Here is an 18,395-nt window from a genome sequence, read left to right on the forward strand (position 1 = left end):
AACATTTTTGTTCCATTTCTCAGTAATCACAAAGAATCTTAACAAAGCAGGAAATGCAAAGCTGTTTATCGAACTTTCCTCATCCAGAGCAGCTATACCTAAGTATTCCACACAGAAGGAAATAGGACTTATTTTTAAGAGACCTAAAAAATGAATTTCACTGCTTTTCTGTAACAGTTCAAATCTCAAGAAATTTTAATTTACGTTCAATCTAAATTACTCCTATGATTTAAGTTCCTTTAATTACTCCCCCATTTAATCCAGTTTACACAGTCACCAGATTAATAAATACACTAAAGCAGTACTTTCATTTCACCAAAGAGAGACATGATGTGTGTTTTCTGATGTTGATGCCCTGAGCAGGACACAACGTCAACTACATACTACTCCAATTCAGGCTGCTTAACATCAGACAAACCAAAAAATGATCAACAGTCTACTAAAAAAGGAGAGGGGATTGTATCCTTTAAAAAAAAAAAATGCCACTGTTACCAAAAATGGCTATGGAAATGTTCTGCGTTGAAGGAGGCTAAAGAGACATGACCACTAAATGGAAAGCCAACTCTTAGACTGGAGCCTATAAAAATGTTATAATGGACGTTTGACAACTGGAACTGACAAAAATGAATATAACTGGCAGATTAAATAAAATTATTTTATCATTGCTAAATTTACTGAAAGATTACTGTGGTTATGTCAGAGACCATCTTCATTCTTAGGAAATACACAATGAAGTATTTAGGGGATAGAGAGCAATGTTGTCTGAAACTTACCACCAAGTGACTGTTCTTTATTTTTACTTCTGCAACTTTTCTAGCAGTCTGACATTATTTCTAGATAAAAAGTTTTTTAGGGGTGCCTGGGTGGCTCAGTCGTTAAGGGTCTGCCTTTGGCTCAAGTCATGATCCTGGGGTCCTGGGATCGAGCCCCGCATTGGGCTCCCTGCTCCACGGGAGGCCTGCTTCTCCCCCTCCCACTCCCCGTGCTTCTGTTCCCTCTCTCGCTGTGTCTCTCTCTGTCAAATGAATAAATAAAATCTTTAAAAAAAAAGTTTTTTAAAAAATTACTGACATGTGAAAATTGAGCTCAAGAAAAAAGGGGTAGGGAGAGTGGCCAAACAGTATGGGGAGGGGTGCCTAAAAGGATACATCAAAATATGAACAGTAAGTAGCTCCCAGTGGCAAAGATGAACAATTTGTATATCAATAACAATCACACAGACTGAAATATGCTTAAATTATGACTTCATAATAGTACTGCAGACAACAGCAACTAATTTAGTCACTATTAAAGAATGCTAAGAAACCAAATCACTATTTTGAGAATTCATAATGAAAAGAAAGAACCAAGCATTTATTCTGACTTTCCTGTAAGAACCCACTGAGTAGCTAAATAGTAAACATGAGGAAGTCTCTCAGGGCATCTGGGTGGCTCAGCCAGTTGAGTGAATGAACTCTTGATTCAGGCTCAAGTCATGATCTCACAGTTGTGGGATCCAGCCCCAAGTCGGGCTCCATGCTCAGTGGGGAGTCTGCTTCTCTTTTTTTCTCCCCCTCTTCCTCTAACCCTCCCTCTGCTCACGCACTCTAAAATAAATAAATCTTTAAAAATATGGGGAAGTTTTTCTTTATTGAAATATTCCAGCTAACAAATGAATTACTAAATTAGATTATCACCATTTTGCAGCCCCTAATGAATTTACTAGACATTAAGCATCAACAGGGACCAATATCACCAAAAAAAGAGAGAGAGAGAAACAGACATTCTAAGCCTTCTGATGAAGAACCAAACATTACTCATGAAGTAGTCTTAACAAAAAAAAAAGAAAGAAAGCAGTAGGATCAAGTCTCTAACATCAACATTGTAGGAAATATATATAGTTGGGTTTTTTTTTTTAGATTTATTTATTTGATTGGGGAGGGAGGGAGCAAGCACAAGCAGGAGGAGTTGCAGAAGGAGGGAGAAGTAGGCTCCCCGCTGAGCAGAGAGCCCAACACAGGGCTTGATTCCAGGACCCTGGGATCATGACCAGAGCCCAAGACAAACACTTAACAACTAAGCCACCCAGGAGCCTGGAAATATATATACCTTAAGACTCAAGAACATGTTAAACTATGCCACAGGAATACAATCAGCAAAATCCAGACTGAGAGACAAGACAAATGATCCAGTTTCTTCAACAAAGAAGTTGCAAAGAACAAAAAAGAGAATAGGAGAGATGGAGATGAAACCTAAAGATTAAGAGGCACAAAACTATCAATTAAAAGCAATGTGTAGACCTTACTGTGGTCCCGATTCAAACACTCAAACTGTAAAAAAGAAAAAAAAATTGTAGTATTTATGAACAAACTGTAAATTCAAACACTGGATATTTGGTGGAATTAAGGAATTTTCTAAAATGTGATATTGGTTTTGTGGAGGTTTTTTAATCCTTATCTTTTGGAGATACATATTGAAATACTTACAGATGAAGTGATGGTGTATGGATTTGCTTCAAATAGAGAAAAGAGGGAGACTGGACAGAGTTATTAAAGAAATAAGAGCTGAGGGGCGCCTGGGTGGCTCAGTCGTTGAGCGTCTGCCTTCGGCTCAGGTCATGATCCCAGGGTCCTGGGATCGAGCCCCACATCGGGATCCCCGCTCTGCGGGAAGCCTGCTTCTCCCTCTCCCACTCCCCCTGCTTGTGTTCCCCCTCTCGCTGTGTCTCTGTCAAATAAATGAATAAAATCTTAAAAAAAAAAAAAAAGAAAGAAAGAAAGAAGAGCTGATAAATGTTGAAGCTGGGTGACAGGAACCTGTAGATTCATTATACTGTTCTCCCTACTTTTACATATTTTAAACTCTCCACAGTAAGTTTAAAAAGCAAACAAAATATTAACAGTAATACTGAGGGATGAGATTTTAAGTGATTTTGGGGTTTTGTTCTTTGTGTTGTTTTACTTTAGTACTTTCCCATATTTTCAAGTGGTCTTCATTGGGCCTGTAATAATGTCTGTAAGCTCTGTGATGGCACAGAACACATTTACCTTGTTCACCTACCTCTATATTCCCAGTGTGCCCAATGGTGCCTGACATATGCAAAGCTGGTAAATACTTGAAAGAATAACTTCTCTGTTTAGAAAAATGGTATTCCTTTTTAAAAATATGTAAATGCCAGTAAGTTCAGGGACTAGGCTATTATCTTTACTCAACATTATAAACATCTCAGTATTTCTTTCAATAAAATATTGGCCACAAATTTTAGTCTTAAATGTGAGAAATTATCTCAAGCATAATAGATCTCTTCAGGTCATTTAAAAAAAAAGATATTATCAAGCTTGGAAGATTAACATGTAAAAATTATGTATTAAACCCCTGAAACAAGTAATACATTATATGTTAATAAAAAAATTATGTATTGATGCCTGTGAAATGGTTTGATAAACTGGCCAAATGCTGAGAATTAAGGGCCATTCAATTCTTTTTTTTTTTTAAGATTTTTTTTGAGAAAGAGAGAGAGCAAGCTTGCTCTCGCACAAGCAGGGGGAGGGGCAGAGGGAGAGGGAAAGAATCTTAAGCAGACTCCCCGCTGAGCAGGGCCTGCTGTGGGGCTTGATCTCACCACCCTGAGATCATGATATGAGCCAAAACTCAAGAGTTGGCCGCTCCACCCACTGAACCATCCAAGCGCCCCTCAATTCTTTTTTTTAAAAAATGAATATTAGAGGGGCACTTGGGTGGCTCAGTTGGTTAATCGTCTGGCTCAGTCATGAACTCAGGGTCCTGGGATCAAGCCCCGCTTGGGGCTCCCTGCTCAGCAGAGAGTCTACTTGTCCCTCTCCCTCTGCCCCTCCCTGCCTTGTGCTCTCTCTCAAATAAATAAAATCTTTTTAAAAAATGAATATTAGAAAAAGTTACTAGGAGAGTAAATTGATAGATTTCGGAAAACTGTTTTATGTATCAACTACAATTGAACATAACCATAAGTTATGACCCAGAAATTTTAATCCCGGATATATATACACTATATATATACACCCAACAGAAATACACGCAAGGTAGGACCAAAAAATATAAATGGTAAGATGGGGAAAAAATATCCAAAGATAAACTGTGGTATATTCATATAATGAGATACTACATAGCAACTAAAAATCAATGAACTATGGCTATGCATTAAGTGGAAACTTCTGACAAGTATGTTAGGCAAAAGAAGCCAGTCCAAAAGAAATACTATATAATTCCATTTATTAAAAGTTCATTTGTCATTTATATCTTAATTTTTTTAAGGATTTTATTTTTAAGTAATCTCCACACCCAACGTGGGGCTTGAACTAACAACCCCGAGAGCAAGAGGTAGCATGTTCTACCAACTGAGCCAGTGAGCCAGGTGCCCCTGTGTCTTGGTTTTTTAAAAAGTTCAAAAACAAGCAAAACATTACGCTCAATTTTGCTATGAACCTAAAACTGCTCTTAAAAAATGAAGTTTAGGGCACCTGGGTGGCTCAGTTGGTTAAGCGACTGCCTTCGGCTCAGGTCATGATCCTGGAGTCCCGGGATCGAGTCCCATATCGGGCTCCCTGCTCAGCAGGGAGTCTGCTTCTCCCTCTGGCCCTCCCCCCTCTCATGTGCTCTCTCTCTCTCTCATTCTCTCTCTCTCAAATAAATAAATAAAATCTTTAAAAAAAAAAAATGAAGTTTAGGGACAGGGGAACCCTCCTACACTGTTGGTGGGAATGCAAGCTCGTGCAACCACTCTGGAAAACAGTATGGAGGTTCCTCAAACAGTTGAAAATAGAGCTACCATACAATCCAGCAATTGCACTACTGGGTATTTACCCCAAAGATACAAATGTAGGGATCTGAAGGGGTACGTGCACCCCGATGTTTATAGCAGCAACGTCCACAATAGCCAAACTGTGGAAAGAGCCAAGATGTCCATTGACAGATGAATGGATAAAGAAGATGTGGTATATATACACAATGGAATATTATGCAGCCATCAAAAGGAATGAGAGCTTACCATTTGCAACGACGTGGTTGGAACTGGAGGGTGTTATGCTGAGTGAAATAAGTCAATCAGAGAAAGACATGTATCATATGACCTCACTGATATGAGGAATTCTTAATCTCAGGAAACAAACAGGGTTTCTGGAGTGGTGGGGGGTGGGAGGGATTGGGTGGCTGGGTGATAGACATTGGGGAGGGTATGTGCTATGGTGAGCACTGTGAACTGTACAAGACTGATGAATCACGGATCTGTACTTCTGAAACAAATAATGCAATATATGTTAAGAAAAAAAAAAGAAGAAAATAGCAGGAGGGGAAGAATGAAGGGGAGTAAGTCGGAGGGGGAGACGAACCATTAAAGACGATGGACTCTGAAAAACAAACTGAGGGTTCTAGAGGGGAGGGGGGTAGGGGGATGGGTTAGCCTGGTGATAGGTATTAAAGAGGGCACATTCTGCGTGGAGCACTGGGTGTTATGCACAAACAATGAATCATGGAACACTACATCAAAAACTAATGATGTAATGTATGGTGATTAACATAACAATAAAAAATTATTTAAAAAAATGAAGTTTAGGGGCGCCTGGGTGGCTCAGCCGTTAAGCGTCTGCCTTCAGCTCAGGTCATGATCCCAGGGTCCTGGGATCGAGCCCCGCATCAGCCTCCCTGCTCAGTGGGAAGCCTGCTTCTCCCTCTGACCCTCTCCCCCTGCTTGTGTTCCCTCTCTTACTGTGTCTCCCTCTGTCAAATAAATAAAATCTTTAAAAAACAAAAAAACAAAAAAATGTTTATTGGGGCACCTGGCCGGCTTTGTCCGGAAAGAATGCAACTTTTGATCCCAGGGTTGTGAGTTTGAGCCCCACACTGAGTGCAGAGATTACTTTAAAAAAATCTTTTTTAAAAAATTAAGTTTAGGGGAGTGGGGGGATGGGTTAGCCCGGTGATGGGTATTAATGAGAGCACATATTGCACAGAGCACATATTGCATGGAGCACTGGGTGTTATACACAAACAATGAATCATAGAACACTATATCAAAAACTAATGATGTACTGTATGGTGACTAATATAACATAATTAAAAAAAATTCAGTTTATTTAAAAAAAAATACCAAGTTAAACTACTCTGGTGTTAGACAATGTTAGCTTTGGGAAAGTGGGAGGAAATAATGATTGACAGGATTGCTAAGACAGTCTTCTGAGGTGTTAGCAGTGTTCTACTTCTTGAACAAAGTAATGGTGATGTGAGTATGTTCACTTTGTGATGATTCAGTGAGCCATACACTTAAGATCTGTGTACTTCTCTGTACATATACTATAAATCAATAAAAATAATTTGATACACAAATAGCAAATCTTCCCTGACTTTTAATAAAAACAGTCCACTAGACCGTCTAAAACATTCCCCAACTTAAAGAATCTCGCTTTGAACGTTAGAAAAATAGTGCAGGGCGCCTGGGTGGCTCAGTTCTTTAAGCGACTGCCTTCGGCTCAAGTCATGATACTGGAGTCCCAGGATCGAGTCCCACATCGGGTTCCCTGCTCAGCAGGGAGTCTGCTTCTGCCTCTGACCCTCCCCCCTCCCGTGTTCTCCCTCTCATTCTCTCTCAGATAAATAAAATCTTAAAAAAAAAAAAATAGTGCAGTATCTCTCCACTCCAGTAAGAACTTAACTTACTCTGCTTATCTAGGTCAGACTTAATAGTCCTAATTTTGGGTTTATCTAAGAAAGGCGATTTTTGCTTTGTTTTGTTGTTTAACTTTTATTTGCATTTATTTTATGCTGATTTACTCCTGGACCATAAATTCTTGTTTCTTCAGGGGTATCTTTTTCTTCTGTGCAACCTCTTCTGCTTTAGGAACAACCTGCTCTTTTCAGTAAGAATCACCTCAATGTGGCAGGGAGAGTTCATGTACAGGTTAACCCAACCATGAGCTCTGTAAGTTCAGTATCTCATCTTGAGGGCTTTGTTCACCCGGATGTGCTCAATGCCCAGAGAATCTACATCTAAACCCTTAAGTTCAACATTACTCTCCACATTTTTTTTAAGATTTTATTTATTCAACAGAGAGCAAGAGAGAGATAGTGAGAGAGTACAAGCAGGGGCAACAGCAGGCAGAGGGAAAGGGAGAAGGCTCCCCGCGGAGCAGGGAGCCCGATGTGGGGCTGGATCGCAGGACCCTGGGATCATGACCTGAGTCGAAGGCAGACACTTAACCAACTGAGCCATCCAGGCACCCCTACTCTGCATTTTTAAGCATGTGCAGTTAAAATTCAGCAATTTTCTTGGGCCACCAACCCTGTGTCCAACCCTACTGTTTGGCCTGGGCATACCTACCAACTCCATTCTAGCAACAGAAATGCACACAACACTTCAGTAAAGTGATCCTTCAGGTACTTGGTGGCTTTTCAGATATGCATATCCTTGATGGCCTGGGCAGTTTCATGTGTGTACTTTAAGTGAACACGAAGATTTGAACCTCCTGATTTGCATGATTTTGTAGGGTTTTCTGGGTCAAGGGAATAGCAAATCATTTTCAGAGATCATCTCAGGCTGCTTACAGGAAGAGAGAAGAGATGTTTTAAAGCCCATCTAGATTTCTTGGGCTCTTATCTACTATATAGATATGTATCATAAACAGGCAGAGAGAAGGTACTCAACAAATATTTACTAATGATACACAGCCCAAATTTTAAACAGATTCACATAGCAAAGTCTGAAATATATAGCACAGGCAAAACAGGGTAAAAACTCAGCTCACTGGCCTAAAAAGTACAACTTCCAGAAACCCCACGTTTAGAAACTAGGAATTACAGAATGTACTGCTTTTTAGGAAGAGAACAATTCATGACAACAGCTATCCAAGGCAGAGGAAATTGGTCCTTTCCCCTTTCACTGCTGCCTCCTCACTCAGACAAGGCACAATCAACTTCCTGGTGCCACAGCTAAGTGAAAAGAACCCAGCAGCAACTCTGCATTTAAGGGCAGGAACTAACTACTCAAACCACGATCTGATAGAGAAACCAGCAGCAAGGAGTTAGCAGAGGCAGATGACAATGTTAGGGAAAAAATAAGGTGTGAAGAAAATACCTGACTAAACTGTTTTTTTGCCTGAAAATTCTAAAATCGTTACTATTCTGGGGCACCTGGCTGGCTCAATTGGTAGAGTGCAACTCTTTTTTTTTTTTGAAGAGTTTATTTATTTATTTGACAGAGAGAGACAGCGAGAAAGGGAGCACAAGCAGGGGGAGTGGGAGAGGGAGAAGCAGGCTTCCTGCAGAGGCCCCTCTAGAGTGCAACTCTCGATCTCAGGGTTTTGAGTTTGAACCCCAAGTTGGATATAGAGATGACTTAAAAAATAGATAAAATCTGGAGTGCCTGAGTGGCTCAGTCGTTAAGCGTCTGCCTTCGGCTCAGGTCACGATCCCGGGGTCCTGGGATCAAGCCCTGCGTCGGGCTCCCTGCTCCGTGGGAAGCCTGCTTCTCCCTCTCCCACTCCCCCTGCTTGTGTTCCTTCTCTCACTGTGTCTCTCTCTGTCAAATAAATAAATAAAATCCTTAAAAAAAAATAATAAATAAATAATAAATAGATAAAATCTGGGACGCCTGGGTGGCTCAAACGGTTCAGTGTCTGCCTTCAGCTCAGGTCATGATCCCAGGGTCCTCGGTCGAGTCCCGCATCAGGCTCCTTGCTAGGCAGGGAGCCTGCTTCTCCCTCTGCCTGCTCTGCCTGCCACTCCCCCTGCTGTGTTCTCTCTGACAAATAAGTAAAATCTTAAAAAAAAAAAAAAAAAGATAAAATCTTAAAAAAAAAAAAAAGGAAAGGAAGAAAATCATTACTATTCCTGCTTTCCATAGTGGCAGTAAGCCAAAATATATTTGAGGTCCTCTCAGCCTAAAACTGACCTATAATCAATATGTGTCCTGAATGTCCATCAGAATTCACTTTTTAAGATTTTTTTTTAAAGATTTTATTTATTTATTTGAGAGAGAGAGAATGAGAGATAGCACGAGAGGGAAGAGGGTCAGAGGGAGAAGCAGACTCCCCGCTGAGCAGGGAGCCCGATGCGGGACTCGATCCCAGGACTCCAGGATCATGACCTGACCTTAACCAACTGAGCCACCCAGGCGCCCTAAGATTTTTTTTTTTTTTAATTTGAGAAAGAGTACATGCAAGTGAGCACCAGCAAGGGGGAAAGGGAGAAGCAGACTCCCCACTGAGCAGGGAGCCCAACCCAGGGCTTGATCCCAGGACCCTGAGATCATGACCTGAGCCAAAGGGAGATGCTTAACCAACTGAGCCACCAAGGCACGCCCAGAATTCACTTTCTAGGAGTTTCCCAGTAGTATTCTTTCAGTTAATTAACTAATAAATGATGATAAATATAAGCTTTTCTAAGGGCAAGTAAACATAAATGACCTGGTATAGTTCTCACCACTAGTGACACTGGTTCAAAACACAATTAATGTTCAGTGTGGAAAATAATTTGCAAAGAAATTTCTGGAAATGTATTTTTTTAAGTTATTTAAATTCTAGTTACAGTGTAATATTAGTTTCAGGGGTACAAAATAGTGATTCAGCATTTCCATATATCACCCAGTGCTCATCACAGTAAATGCAACTCCTTAATCCCATCACCTATATTACCCATCCCCCCCCCACCCACCTCCATTCTGGTAATCATTTGTTCTCTATAGTCGAGAGTCTATTTCTTGGTTTGCCTCTTTTTATCCCCCTTTGCTCATTTGTTTCTTAAATTCCACATTTGAGTGAAATCATATGGTATTTGTCTTTCTCTGACTTATTTTGCTTAGCATAATACTCTCTAGCTCCAGCCACGTTGTTGCAAATGCCAAGATTTCACTTCTTTTTTTTTTTTAAGATTTTATTTATTTCTGGGCACCTCGGTGGCTCAGTTGGTTAAGCGACTGCCTTTGGCTCAGGTCACGATCCTGGAGTCCCAAGAACGAGTCCCACATCGGGCTCCCTGCTCAGCAGGGAGTCTGCTTCTCCCTCTAATCCTCCCCCCTCTCATGTGCTCTCTCTCTCTCAAATAAATAAAATCTTTAAAGATTTTATTTATTTGAGAGAGAGAGAGACACAGGGAGAGAGGGAACACAAGCAGGGGGACTGGGAGTGGGAGAGGAAGAAGCAGTCTTCCCGCTAAGCAGAGAGATGTGGGACTCAATCCCAGGACCCTGGGATCATGACCTAAGCTGAAGGCAGACGTTTAACGATTGAGCCACCCAGGCACCCCGATTTCACTTTTTTTATGGCTGAGTAATATTCTACTGTGTGTGTGTACACACACATCTTTATCCACTCATCAATGGACACTTGGGCTGTTTCCATAATTTGGCTATTGTAGATAATGCTGCTATGAACGCTGGGTGTATGTATCAATATGGAAAATAATTTTTAAATATCACAAAGAAGATTTTTAAAAAAGAAGAGTACATGGAAATCATAGGTCAAACTTACAAAAGCTGAGGTCTCTGGTCTTCTTGATAGGCATAAAATAGTTCCTACTGGTAAGGACCTGCCTCTATGGAAGATGCTGACCTGAGAGTTGCTGAGGCATTTGATTTGCTAATGGGTCCAGCTGAGTGTAATTATGCCAAGAAAACAGCAATGAGCAAAAGACACACAAAGTCCAGGTAGAAAGCTGATTGGAGATCTTCAAACATAACAAAACTATCCACAAGGATTTCCATGGTAGCATTGTTATAAGAGCAAAATGAAAAAAATTATGACTGTCCATCAATATAAAACTGGTTAAATTATGTATGCTTATAAATGTGTATGGAATTATACATGGAATTATCTGCAGCTATTAAAAAGAATGATTTAGGGGTGCCTAGCTGCCCTCAGCTCCAGTCATGAAGTTGGGGTCCTGGGATTGAGCCCCATGTGGGGGCTCCTGCTCAGCAGGGAGTCTGCTTCTCCCTCTCCCTCTGCTCCTCCCCCCAAACTTGTGCCCTCTCTCAAATGCATAAAATCTTAAAAATAAAAAAAAGAGGGGGCACCTGGGTGGCTCAGTCGTTAAGCCTCTGCCTTCAGCTCTGGTCATGATCCCAGCTCCTGGGATCAAGCCCCGCATCGGGCTCCCGGCTCCACGGGAAGCCTGATTTTCCCTCTCTCATTCCCCCTGCTTGTGTTCCCTCTCTTGCTGTGTCTGTCAAATTAAAAAAAAAAAAAAAAAACTTTAAAAAATTAAAATTAAAAAAGAGAAATATGGAGGGGCGCCTGGGTGGCTCATTCTTTAAGTCTGCCTTCGGCTTAGGTCATGATCCCAGGGTCCTGGGATCGGGTCCCACATTGGGCTCCTTGCTCATCGGGGAGTCTGCTTCTCCCTCTCCCACTCCCCCTGCTTCTGTTCCCTCTCTCACCATGTCTCTCTCTGTCAAATAAATAAATAAAATCTGAAAAAAAATATGGAAAGACTCAATCTCAAAATGCTTATAATTTGTTTGGAAAAACCAGTGACAAACACCAAGACACCAAAAGTTAAAGAAAATCCTTGATTTAGTTTACGCAAGTTGCTCATGTGGTACTAGACCCTATGGATGTAAAAAGATATCAGTAATATGAGGAAAGTTGTGCCAAATTTTTAAAGACTAAGTGAATTCTATAAAAGGGCAGCTTCTTTAAAATTCATCAAGTCTAGGGGCGCCTGGGTGGCTCAGTCGGTTAAGCGACTGCCTTCGGCTCAGGTCATGATCCTGGAGTCCCGGGATCGAGTCCCACATCGGGCTCCCTGCTCAGCAGGGAGTCTGCTTCTCCCTCTGACCCTCTTCCCTCTCATGCTCTCTGTCTCTCATTCTCTCTCTCTCAAATAAATAAATAAAATCTTTAAAAAAAAAAAAGACACCAAAAGTTAAAGAAAATCCTTGATTTAATTTACGCAAGTTGCTCATGTGGTACTAGACCCTATGGATGTAAAAAGATATCAGTAATATGAGGAAGGTTGTGCCAAACTTTTAAAGACTAAGTGAATTCTATAAAAGGGCAGCTTCTTTAAAATTCATCAAGTCTAGGGGTGCCTGGGTGGCTCAGTTGGTTGGGCGACTGCCTTCGGCTCGGGTCATGATCGCAGGGTCCTGGGATCGAGCCCCGCGTCGGGCTCCCTGCTCGGGGGAGAGCCTGCTTCTCCCTCTGACCCTCCCCCTCCCTCTGGCCCTCCCCCTGCTTGTGTTCCCTCTCCCTCTCTCCCTCTCTCCCTCTCACTGTCTCTCTCTCTCTCTAATAAATAAAATCTTTAAAAAAAAAAAAATTCAGGGGCGCCTGGGTGGCTCAGTCGTTAAGCGTCTGCCTTCGGCTCAGGTCACGATCTCAGGATCCTGGGATCGAGCCCTACATCGGGCTCCCTGCTCAGCGGGGAGCCTGCTTCTCCCTCTCCCACTTCCCCTGCTTGTGTTCCCTCTCTCGCTGTCTCTCTCTCTCTGTCAAATAAATAAATAAATAAATAAAATTCATCAAGTCTAACCTCCCAATCTCTTTTCAAACACCCTTACCACTCATTCAGTTTCGGCTTAAAGTGTCCTTAAAAAAAAAAAAAAAACCCTCCTAAGTAGTCCATTACCTTTGTTAAGAACTCTAACGTTATTCCTTACATTAAACTAAAGTCATTTCTTCTAATTTTTTTGGCCAACATATAAGACATTAGTTTCAGATGTAGAATTTCTTATAATTTTCAATCACTGGTCAATTTGTCCCAGTTCTGCCCTCTGGAATGAAGTTTTGTTTTGTTTTTTAAGTAATCTCTACACCCAACTTGGGGCTCAAACCCAGAGATCAAGAGTCGCAGGCTCCACCGATTGAGCCCGCCAGGCACCCCTGCAATGAAGTTTTTTGGGTTTTTTTTTTTAAGATTTTATTTATTTGACAGAGACACAGTGAGAGAGGTAACACAAGCAGGGGGAGGGGGAGAAGCAGGCTTCCCACTGAGCAGGGAGCTGGATGCGGGGCTTGATCCCAGGACCCTAGGATTATAACCTGAGCCTAAGGGAGATGCTTAACCAACTGAGCACCCAGGTGCCCCTCTTCTAGTGATTTCCAATGACTCTGTGCCTTTGGTAATTTTGTACTTCTCAGGAGAGATGTAGAGTTTCTTATAATTTTCTTTTTTTTTTTTAAAGACGTATTTATTTATTTTGAGAGAGTGAGAATGAGAGAGAGAGAGTACATGAGAGGGGGGAGGGTTAGAGGGAGAAGCAGGCCCCTCGCTGAGCAGGGAGCCCGATGCGGAACTCGATCCCGGGACTCCAGGATCATGACCTGAGCCGAAGGCAGTCGCTTAACCGACTGAGCCACCCAGGCGCCCAGTTTCTTATAATTTTCAATCCCTGGTCAACTTGTCCCAGTTCTGTCCTCTGGAATGAAGTTTTGTTTTTTAAGTAATCTCTACACCCAACAAGGAGTGCCCAAAACTGACTTCTTTAGATCTCTGGGGATAATTAAATACCAGTCTGCTCATTTCTGCATCAGTTTCTACTACTGTTTGAACTTTGACGACAGTGAAGAAGTTTCTAATTCAATTCTACTCCAAGATGAACTGATATTGAGTTATACAATATCATTACACAGGCTTCTTTCATAACATGAACATTCTTAACTGCCAAAGTATAATGCAGGAATATCATTTTAGAAAGATTTTATTTTGATCTATTTCTGTAAGTTTCCCCAGACTGGATACTTTGCCATTTAATATGAATACTTCTGTACGAGGTACCTGCTTATTTCAGTAATTAATAATCTTCAGGATCTCCATTCAAAAGACAATGACCTGCTGGTCTCCAATTCCCCAGGTTCAAAAGAGGAGACATTCAACTAACGTGAAAAGGGAAAGAGGTTAGCTAAATAGAATTTCTAGACAACGAAAGTTGCCCAATATTAGAACAGCAGCAGCTCCTTCTCTGAAGTTATTTAAATGCAATTAAATAGGAATTTCTGGTTTAAGAGTTGCTGCCTAAAGACTCTTTCATAAGAACTAGCACTGTAATACGGTATAGCAGTAGAGATTTAAACTGTCCAACGGACATTGCAAAACCCAAGCTCCCAAATCCTGCTACTCAACAGCAGGGATCTAAAGGAATAAATAGATTCCCAGCTGCTGAGAGAAAATGTCTTACTAAAAGCAAAGCAAAATTCTCATTAATGAAAAAATCAACCATGAAGAAAAAAACTGTCTCGTAATCCCTGGAAATAGTCAAATCCATTTTGGGTTAATGGACATTTAACAAAACAGTGGAAGAGAACGGAGCAAAACAGTTCCCTTTGCCAGCAGCTGGGGGAAACACCCATCAGAGAGATCATAAATAACAATGCTTCTAATCCACAGAGCCAAAAGAAACATGAACTCTATCCAGTGAAGGGTACCAGGAAAAGGCTTTTTTTTTTACTTTTTTTTTTAATTTATTTGACAGAGACACAGCGAAAGAGGGAACACAAGCATGGGGAGTGGGAGAGAGAGAGAAGCAGGCTTCCTGAGGAGCAGGGACCCCGATGCGGGGCTCAATCCCAGGACCCTGGGATCATGACCTGAGCCGAAGGCAGACGCGTAACAACTGAGCCACCCAGGTGCCCCCAGGAAAAGGCTCTTGCAGATAATTTCTCTCTCTCACCATCAAGCCACCTTATCCTACATCTTGTTGAAAACTGATATGATAGGCTGTAACTTAAATTTTCCAAGATCAAATTCAATGACTAATCCAAACCCTGCTTTTTCTAATCAGATAATCTCTAAAATCACAGTACTCGCATGCATTTATTCAAAGCCAGTATTGAGCTTCTGTGTCAGTCACCAAGAATACAAAAACCAGTAAGAAACAGTCTCTACCCTCATAGAGCTTAATCCATGCACCTTCCCTCATCTTAAACCCCAAAGCTCTTGCTTTAAAATATCTTCTTAGATGGGTCAAGTGTCCTCAATGAAAAAGCAATAAAGGCCCTTTAGCCACTGCAGAAGCTAATAAATAAATATACATATAGGTCACACGACTTATGTTTTGCTCCAAAAGGAGAGAAGACAACACACCTTCCCAAGTCGAATATTAGCATAATCTTAGCCTACACTACAAAGAAGCAGGGAACGAGGCAAGCAACAGAAGGTGCAAGCCAAGGAATATAATGGAAGAAGGGACGTGACAGCTGTACCATACTGCGTTCAAACAGCGATAAAAAGAACCTTCTACTAATCCGCCTGCAGTTTCACGGTGCAGGGAAAAGGAAGAAAAAGGGAGACTGTCCACTGTTGACACCAACTATTCGCGGTTTCTTAGCTAGTCCACTCTCACTACAAAAGAGCCCCAGTCACTGTTTAATAGTATCTGGGCCTGCCAGCCAACAGCTCTGTCACATGGCCACCGAAATGGAGAGGTTAACAGTCCCTCACAGGAGAGTGAGGAAAAACAAGAGTAGAAAGAACCTCTTTAAATGTTTATAAATGAGTTAACATAATCGCCCCCCGAGGCACGGACGGGAAGTGAAGTTTGGAAAAGGTGGTAACCGCAAGCCCACTGGAAACATGTGGAGACCCCTCGGCGACCCCCGCCCCCCTTCCCCCCGAGTCCACACACTCACCGCGTACACAGAGCAGCGACATGGCCGAGGCACCGGCGAGCCTCCGCCGTACCCCAGCCGCGCCGCCGCACCCGGCCGCTCCCTCTTTCCTCTCAGCAGGTGCCGCGGCTGCTCCCGCTATCGGCCCCACAGGTCTGACGGCTCCTCATGGTCCCCGTGGCAGGCAGCGTCCCGCCGCTCCCTGGGACCCGCTTCAATTCTCACTGTCTGACTGGGCTCCCAATAGCTGTGAATACGGGCTGGCAGGCAGGAGACTGGGCGCGGCACCTCGGCGCCATCGCTGGGAGGTAGGAGCTACCGGGACCACCCCCCTCCTTTCGCTCCCCGGGAATCCCGGCGAGCGTCTGGAAGGAGCCACCCGTGGCGCTCCGCCTCCCAGCCAATCAACTCACGCCCAGTCCTCCGACCCCGCCTCCCATAAACACGTAAGAGGCGGGGTTTCCTTCTCTTTCCTTACGTGCAAGAATGAAGGCAGCTCCGCCCACTAATAAATCTTGGAACAGAGTGGGAGGGGCTTTCCCTCAAGAGTGTGAGGAGGTAACTGAAACCCTCTGCTCCTCCCACCCAAGAAGATTCTTTTCATTGAAGAATTTCCTTCCGACTTCTTAGTCTATCCATTACGGCTGATGGACCCTCTATCTGGAATAATTTAACAAGATCGTACCACAAGGCAAGCATATTTTAGTTAACAACTACAGCAAAAAAAAGTAAAATAACTGAGTGAGCATACAGTAAAATGTTTGGAGACTTCAGTTCTTATCTAGACATTTTTTTTCTTGCACGCCATTGTATCTCCAATGGCTATAATAGTACCTGGTATAGGGCGCCTGGGTGGTTAAGCAACTGCCTTCGGTTCAGATTATGATCCTGGAGTCCCGGGATCGAGTCCCATCGGGCTCCCTGCTCAGCAGGGAGTCTGCTTCTCCCTCTGACCCTCTTCCCTCTCATGCTCTCTCTCATGCTCTCTCTCTCAAATAAATAAATAAAATCTTAAAAAAAAAATAGTACCTGGTATATAGAAATCAGTCCGTAAATATTTACTGAATGAAGGATAGAGGGAAGATAGGTCTTTTAAGCTAAGACTTATGGTAAAATGACAAATGAACATGTGAGGATATGAAAAAGACCGGAGCAGAATACAGGAAGACACAGAGTATAAAGTACAGGTCCAACAGCCCTTCCACACCACAGTTCTAATTTAATTGGTGGGGGGGTAAAGCTCAGGGATTCTATATTTTAAAAGCTCCCCAGGAGGGGCGCCTGGGTGGCTCAGTCGTTGGGCATCTGCCTTTGGCTTGGGTCATGATCCCAGGGTCCGCTCTGCGGGAGGCCTGCTTCTCCCTCTCCCATCCCCCCCTTCTTGTGTTCCCCCTCTCGCTGTCTCTCTCTGTCAAATAAATAAAATAAAATCTTTAATAAATAAATAAAAATAAAAAATAAAAGTTCCCCAGGTGATTCTAATGTGATGCCAGGGCTGAGCACTATTAGAGGAGATGCTTTCCAAGGCCTCATTAGCCCAACTCAGATTTCAGCATTTGCAAACTCTTAGCCCCATGGCATTCTGCCTGCCAGCCAGAGGGAGGGTCTGTCAATCTAAAAGGGTCTTCGCAGGCGCCTGGGTGGCCCAGATGGTTAAGCGTCTGCCTTTGGCTCAGGTCACGATCCCAGAGTCCTGGGATCGAGTCCCACATCAGGCTCCCTGCTAATACCCTGAGGAAGATTTTGACCAAGTCAACTGAGCCAGCCTAGTCAACAGAGATGCTGACCCTAAAAATAATGGGCATTCTCCGGACTGCTGGAGGTTGGGCTACCTAGCTATTTAGCCCAGCTGTCCTTTATGAAATTGAGGCGAGCATGAACTTTGAAGCCAATCAGATCCACCTGGTGTATTATCTATTGTGTAATAAATTACTCCAAAACTCAGTGGCTTAAAACAACATTTATTATCTCACAGTTTCTGTGGGTCAGGAATCTGAGTATAGCTTGATTGGATCCTCTGGCTCAGGGTTTTTTACAGACTGCTATCAAAGGGCCAGCTTGACTGCAAAAGCATCCACTTCCAAGCTCACATACGTAATTGTGGGCAGGGCTCAATTCCTCCTAGACTGTTGGACTGAAAGCCCCGGTTCCTTATTGGCTATTGGCTGGTCTCAGTTCCTTATCATTGGGCCTTTCCAACATGGCTGCTTGCTTCATCAAAGCCTGCAAGCTGAGAAGGCAATAAAGTCTGTTAGCAAAATGGGAGTCACAATCTTTTTTAACCTAATCGTGGAAGTGACATCCCTCATTTTTGCTGTATTCTATGCTTCAGAAGCAAGTCACATTCAAGGGAAGAGGATTACACAAGGACATGAATACCACCAGACAACCATCATTGGGAAACCATCCTAGAAATCTGCCTGCCACCTGGATTTGAGTTCTAATTCTGATACTTTGACCTTGGGCAAGCTACATGGCCTCAACTTCCCAAAGAATAATAATAGTAACTACTTCATAAGATGATTTTGAAGTTTAAATGAGGAACTGCGTCTAAATTACCTAGTACGGGGCGCCTGGGTGGCTCAGTCGTTAAGCGTCTGCCTTCGGCTCAGGTCATGATCCCAGGGTTCTGGGATGGAGCCCCGCGCCGGACTCCCCGCTCAGCGGGAAGCCTGCTTCTCCCTCTCCCACCCCCCCTGCTTGTGTTCCCTTTCTCACTGTCTCTCTCTCTGTCAAATAAAAATCTTTAAAATAAAAAAAAAATAATAAATTACCTAGTACATACAAAAATGCCCAATACATGTTTGTTGTTACTTAGATTGTGGACATGAAGGGAGGAATGTG

At 42.7% G+C, this 18,395-nt stretch overlaps 1 protein-coding gene across 11 annotated transcripts in view; it reads right to left on the minus strand.

The window, feature by feature from the left end:
- The window catches only part of UNC13B (unc-13 homolog B), a 215,773-nt gene extending 199,875 nt beyond the window's left edge, over positions 1-15,898 (minus strand). For all 11 annotated transcript variants that reach the window (XM_027614555.2, XM_027614564.2, XM_027614563.2 and 8 more), the window contains exon 1: positions 15,573-15,898. In XM_027614555.2, the coding sequence (XP_027470356.2) occupies positions 15,573-15,594 (22 nt within the window). In that variant the 5' untranslated portion in view covers positions 15,595-15,898. The remainder of the gene's footprint in view (positions 1-15,572) is intronic.
- Between the last annotated feature and the right edge of the window lie 2,497 nt (positions 15,899-18,395).

This window comes from Zalophus californianus, chromosome 13 (genome assembly GCF_009762305.2).
Source record: "Zalophus californianus isolate mZalCal1 chromosome 13, mZalCal1.pri.v2, whole genome shotgun sequence".
Lineage (NCBI taxonomy): Eukaryota > Metazoa > Chordata > Mammalia > Carnivora > Otariidae > Zalophus > Zalophus californianus.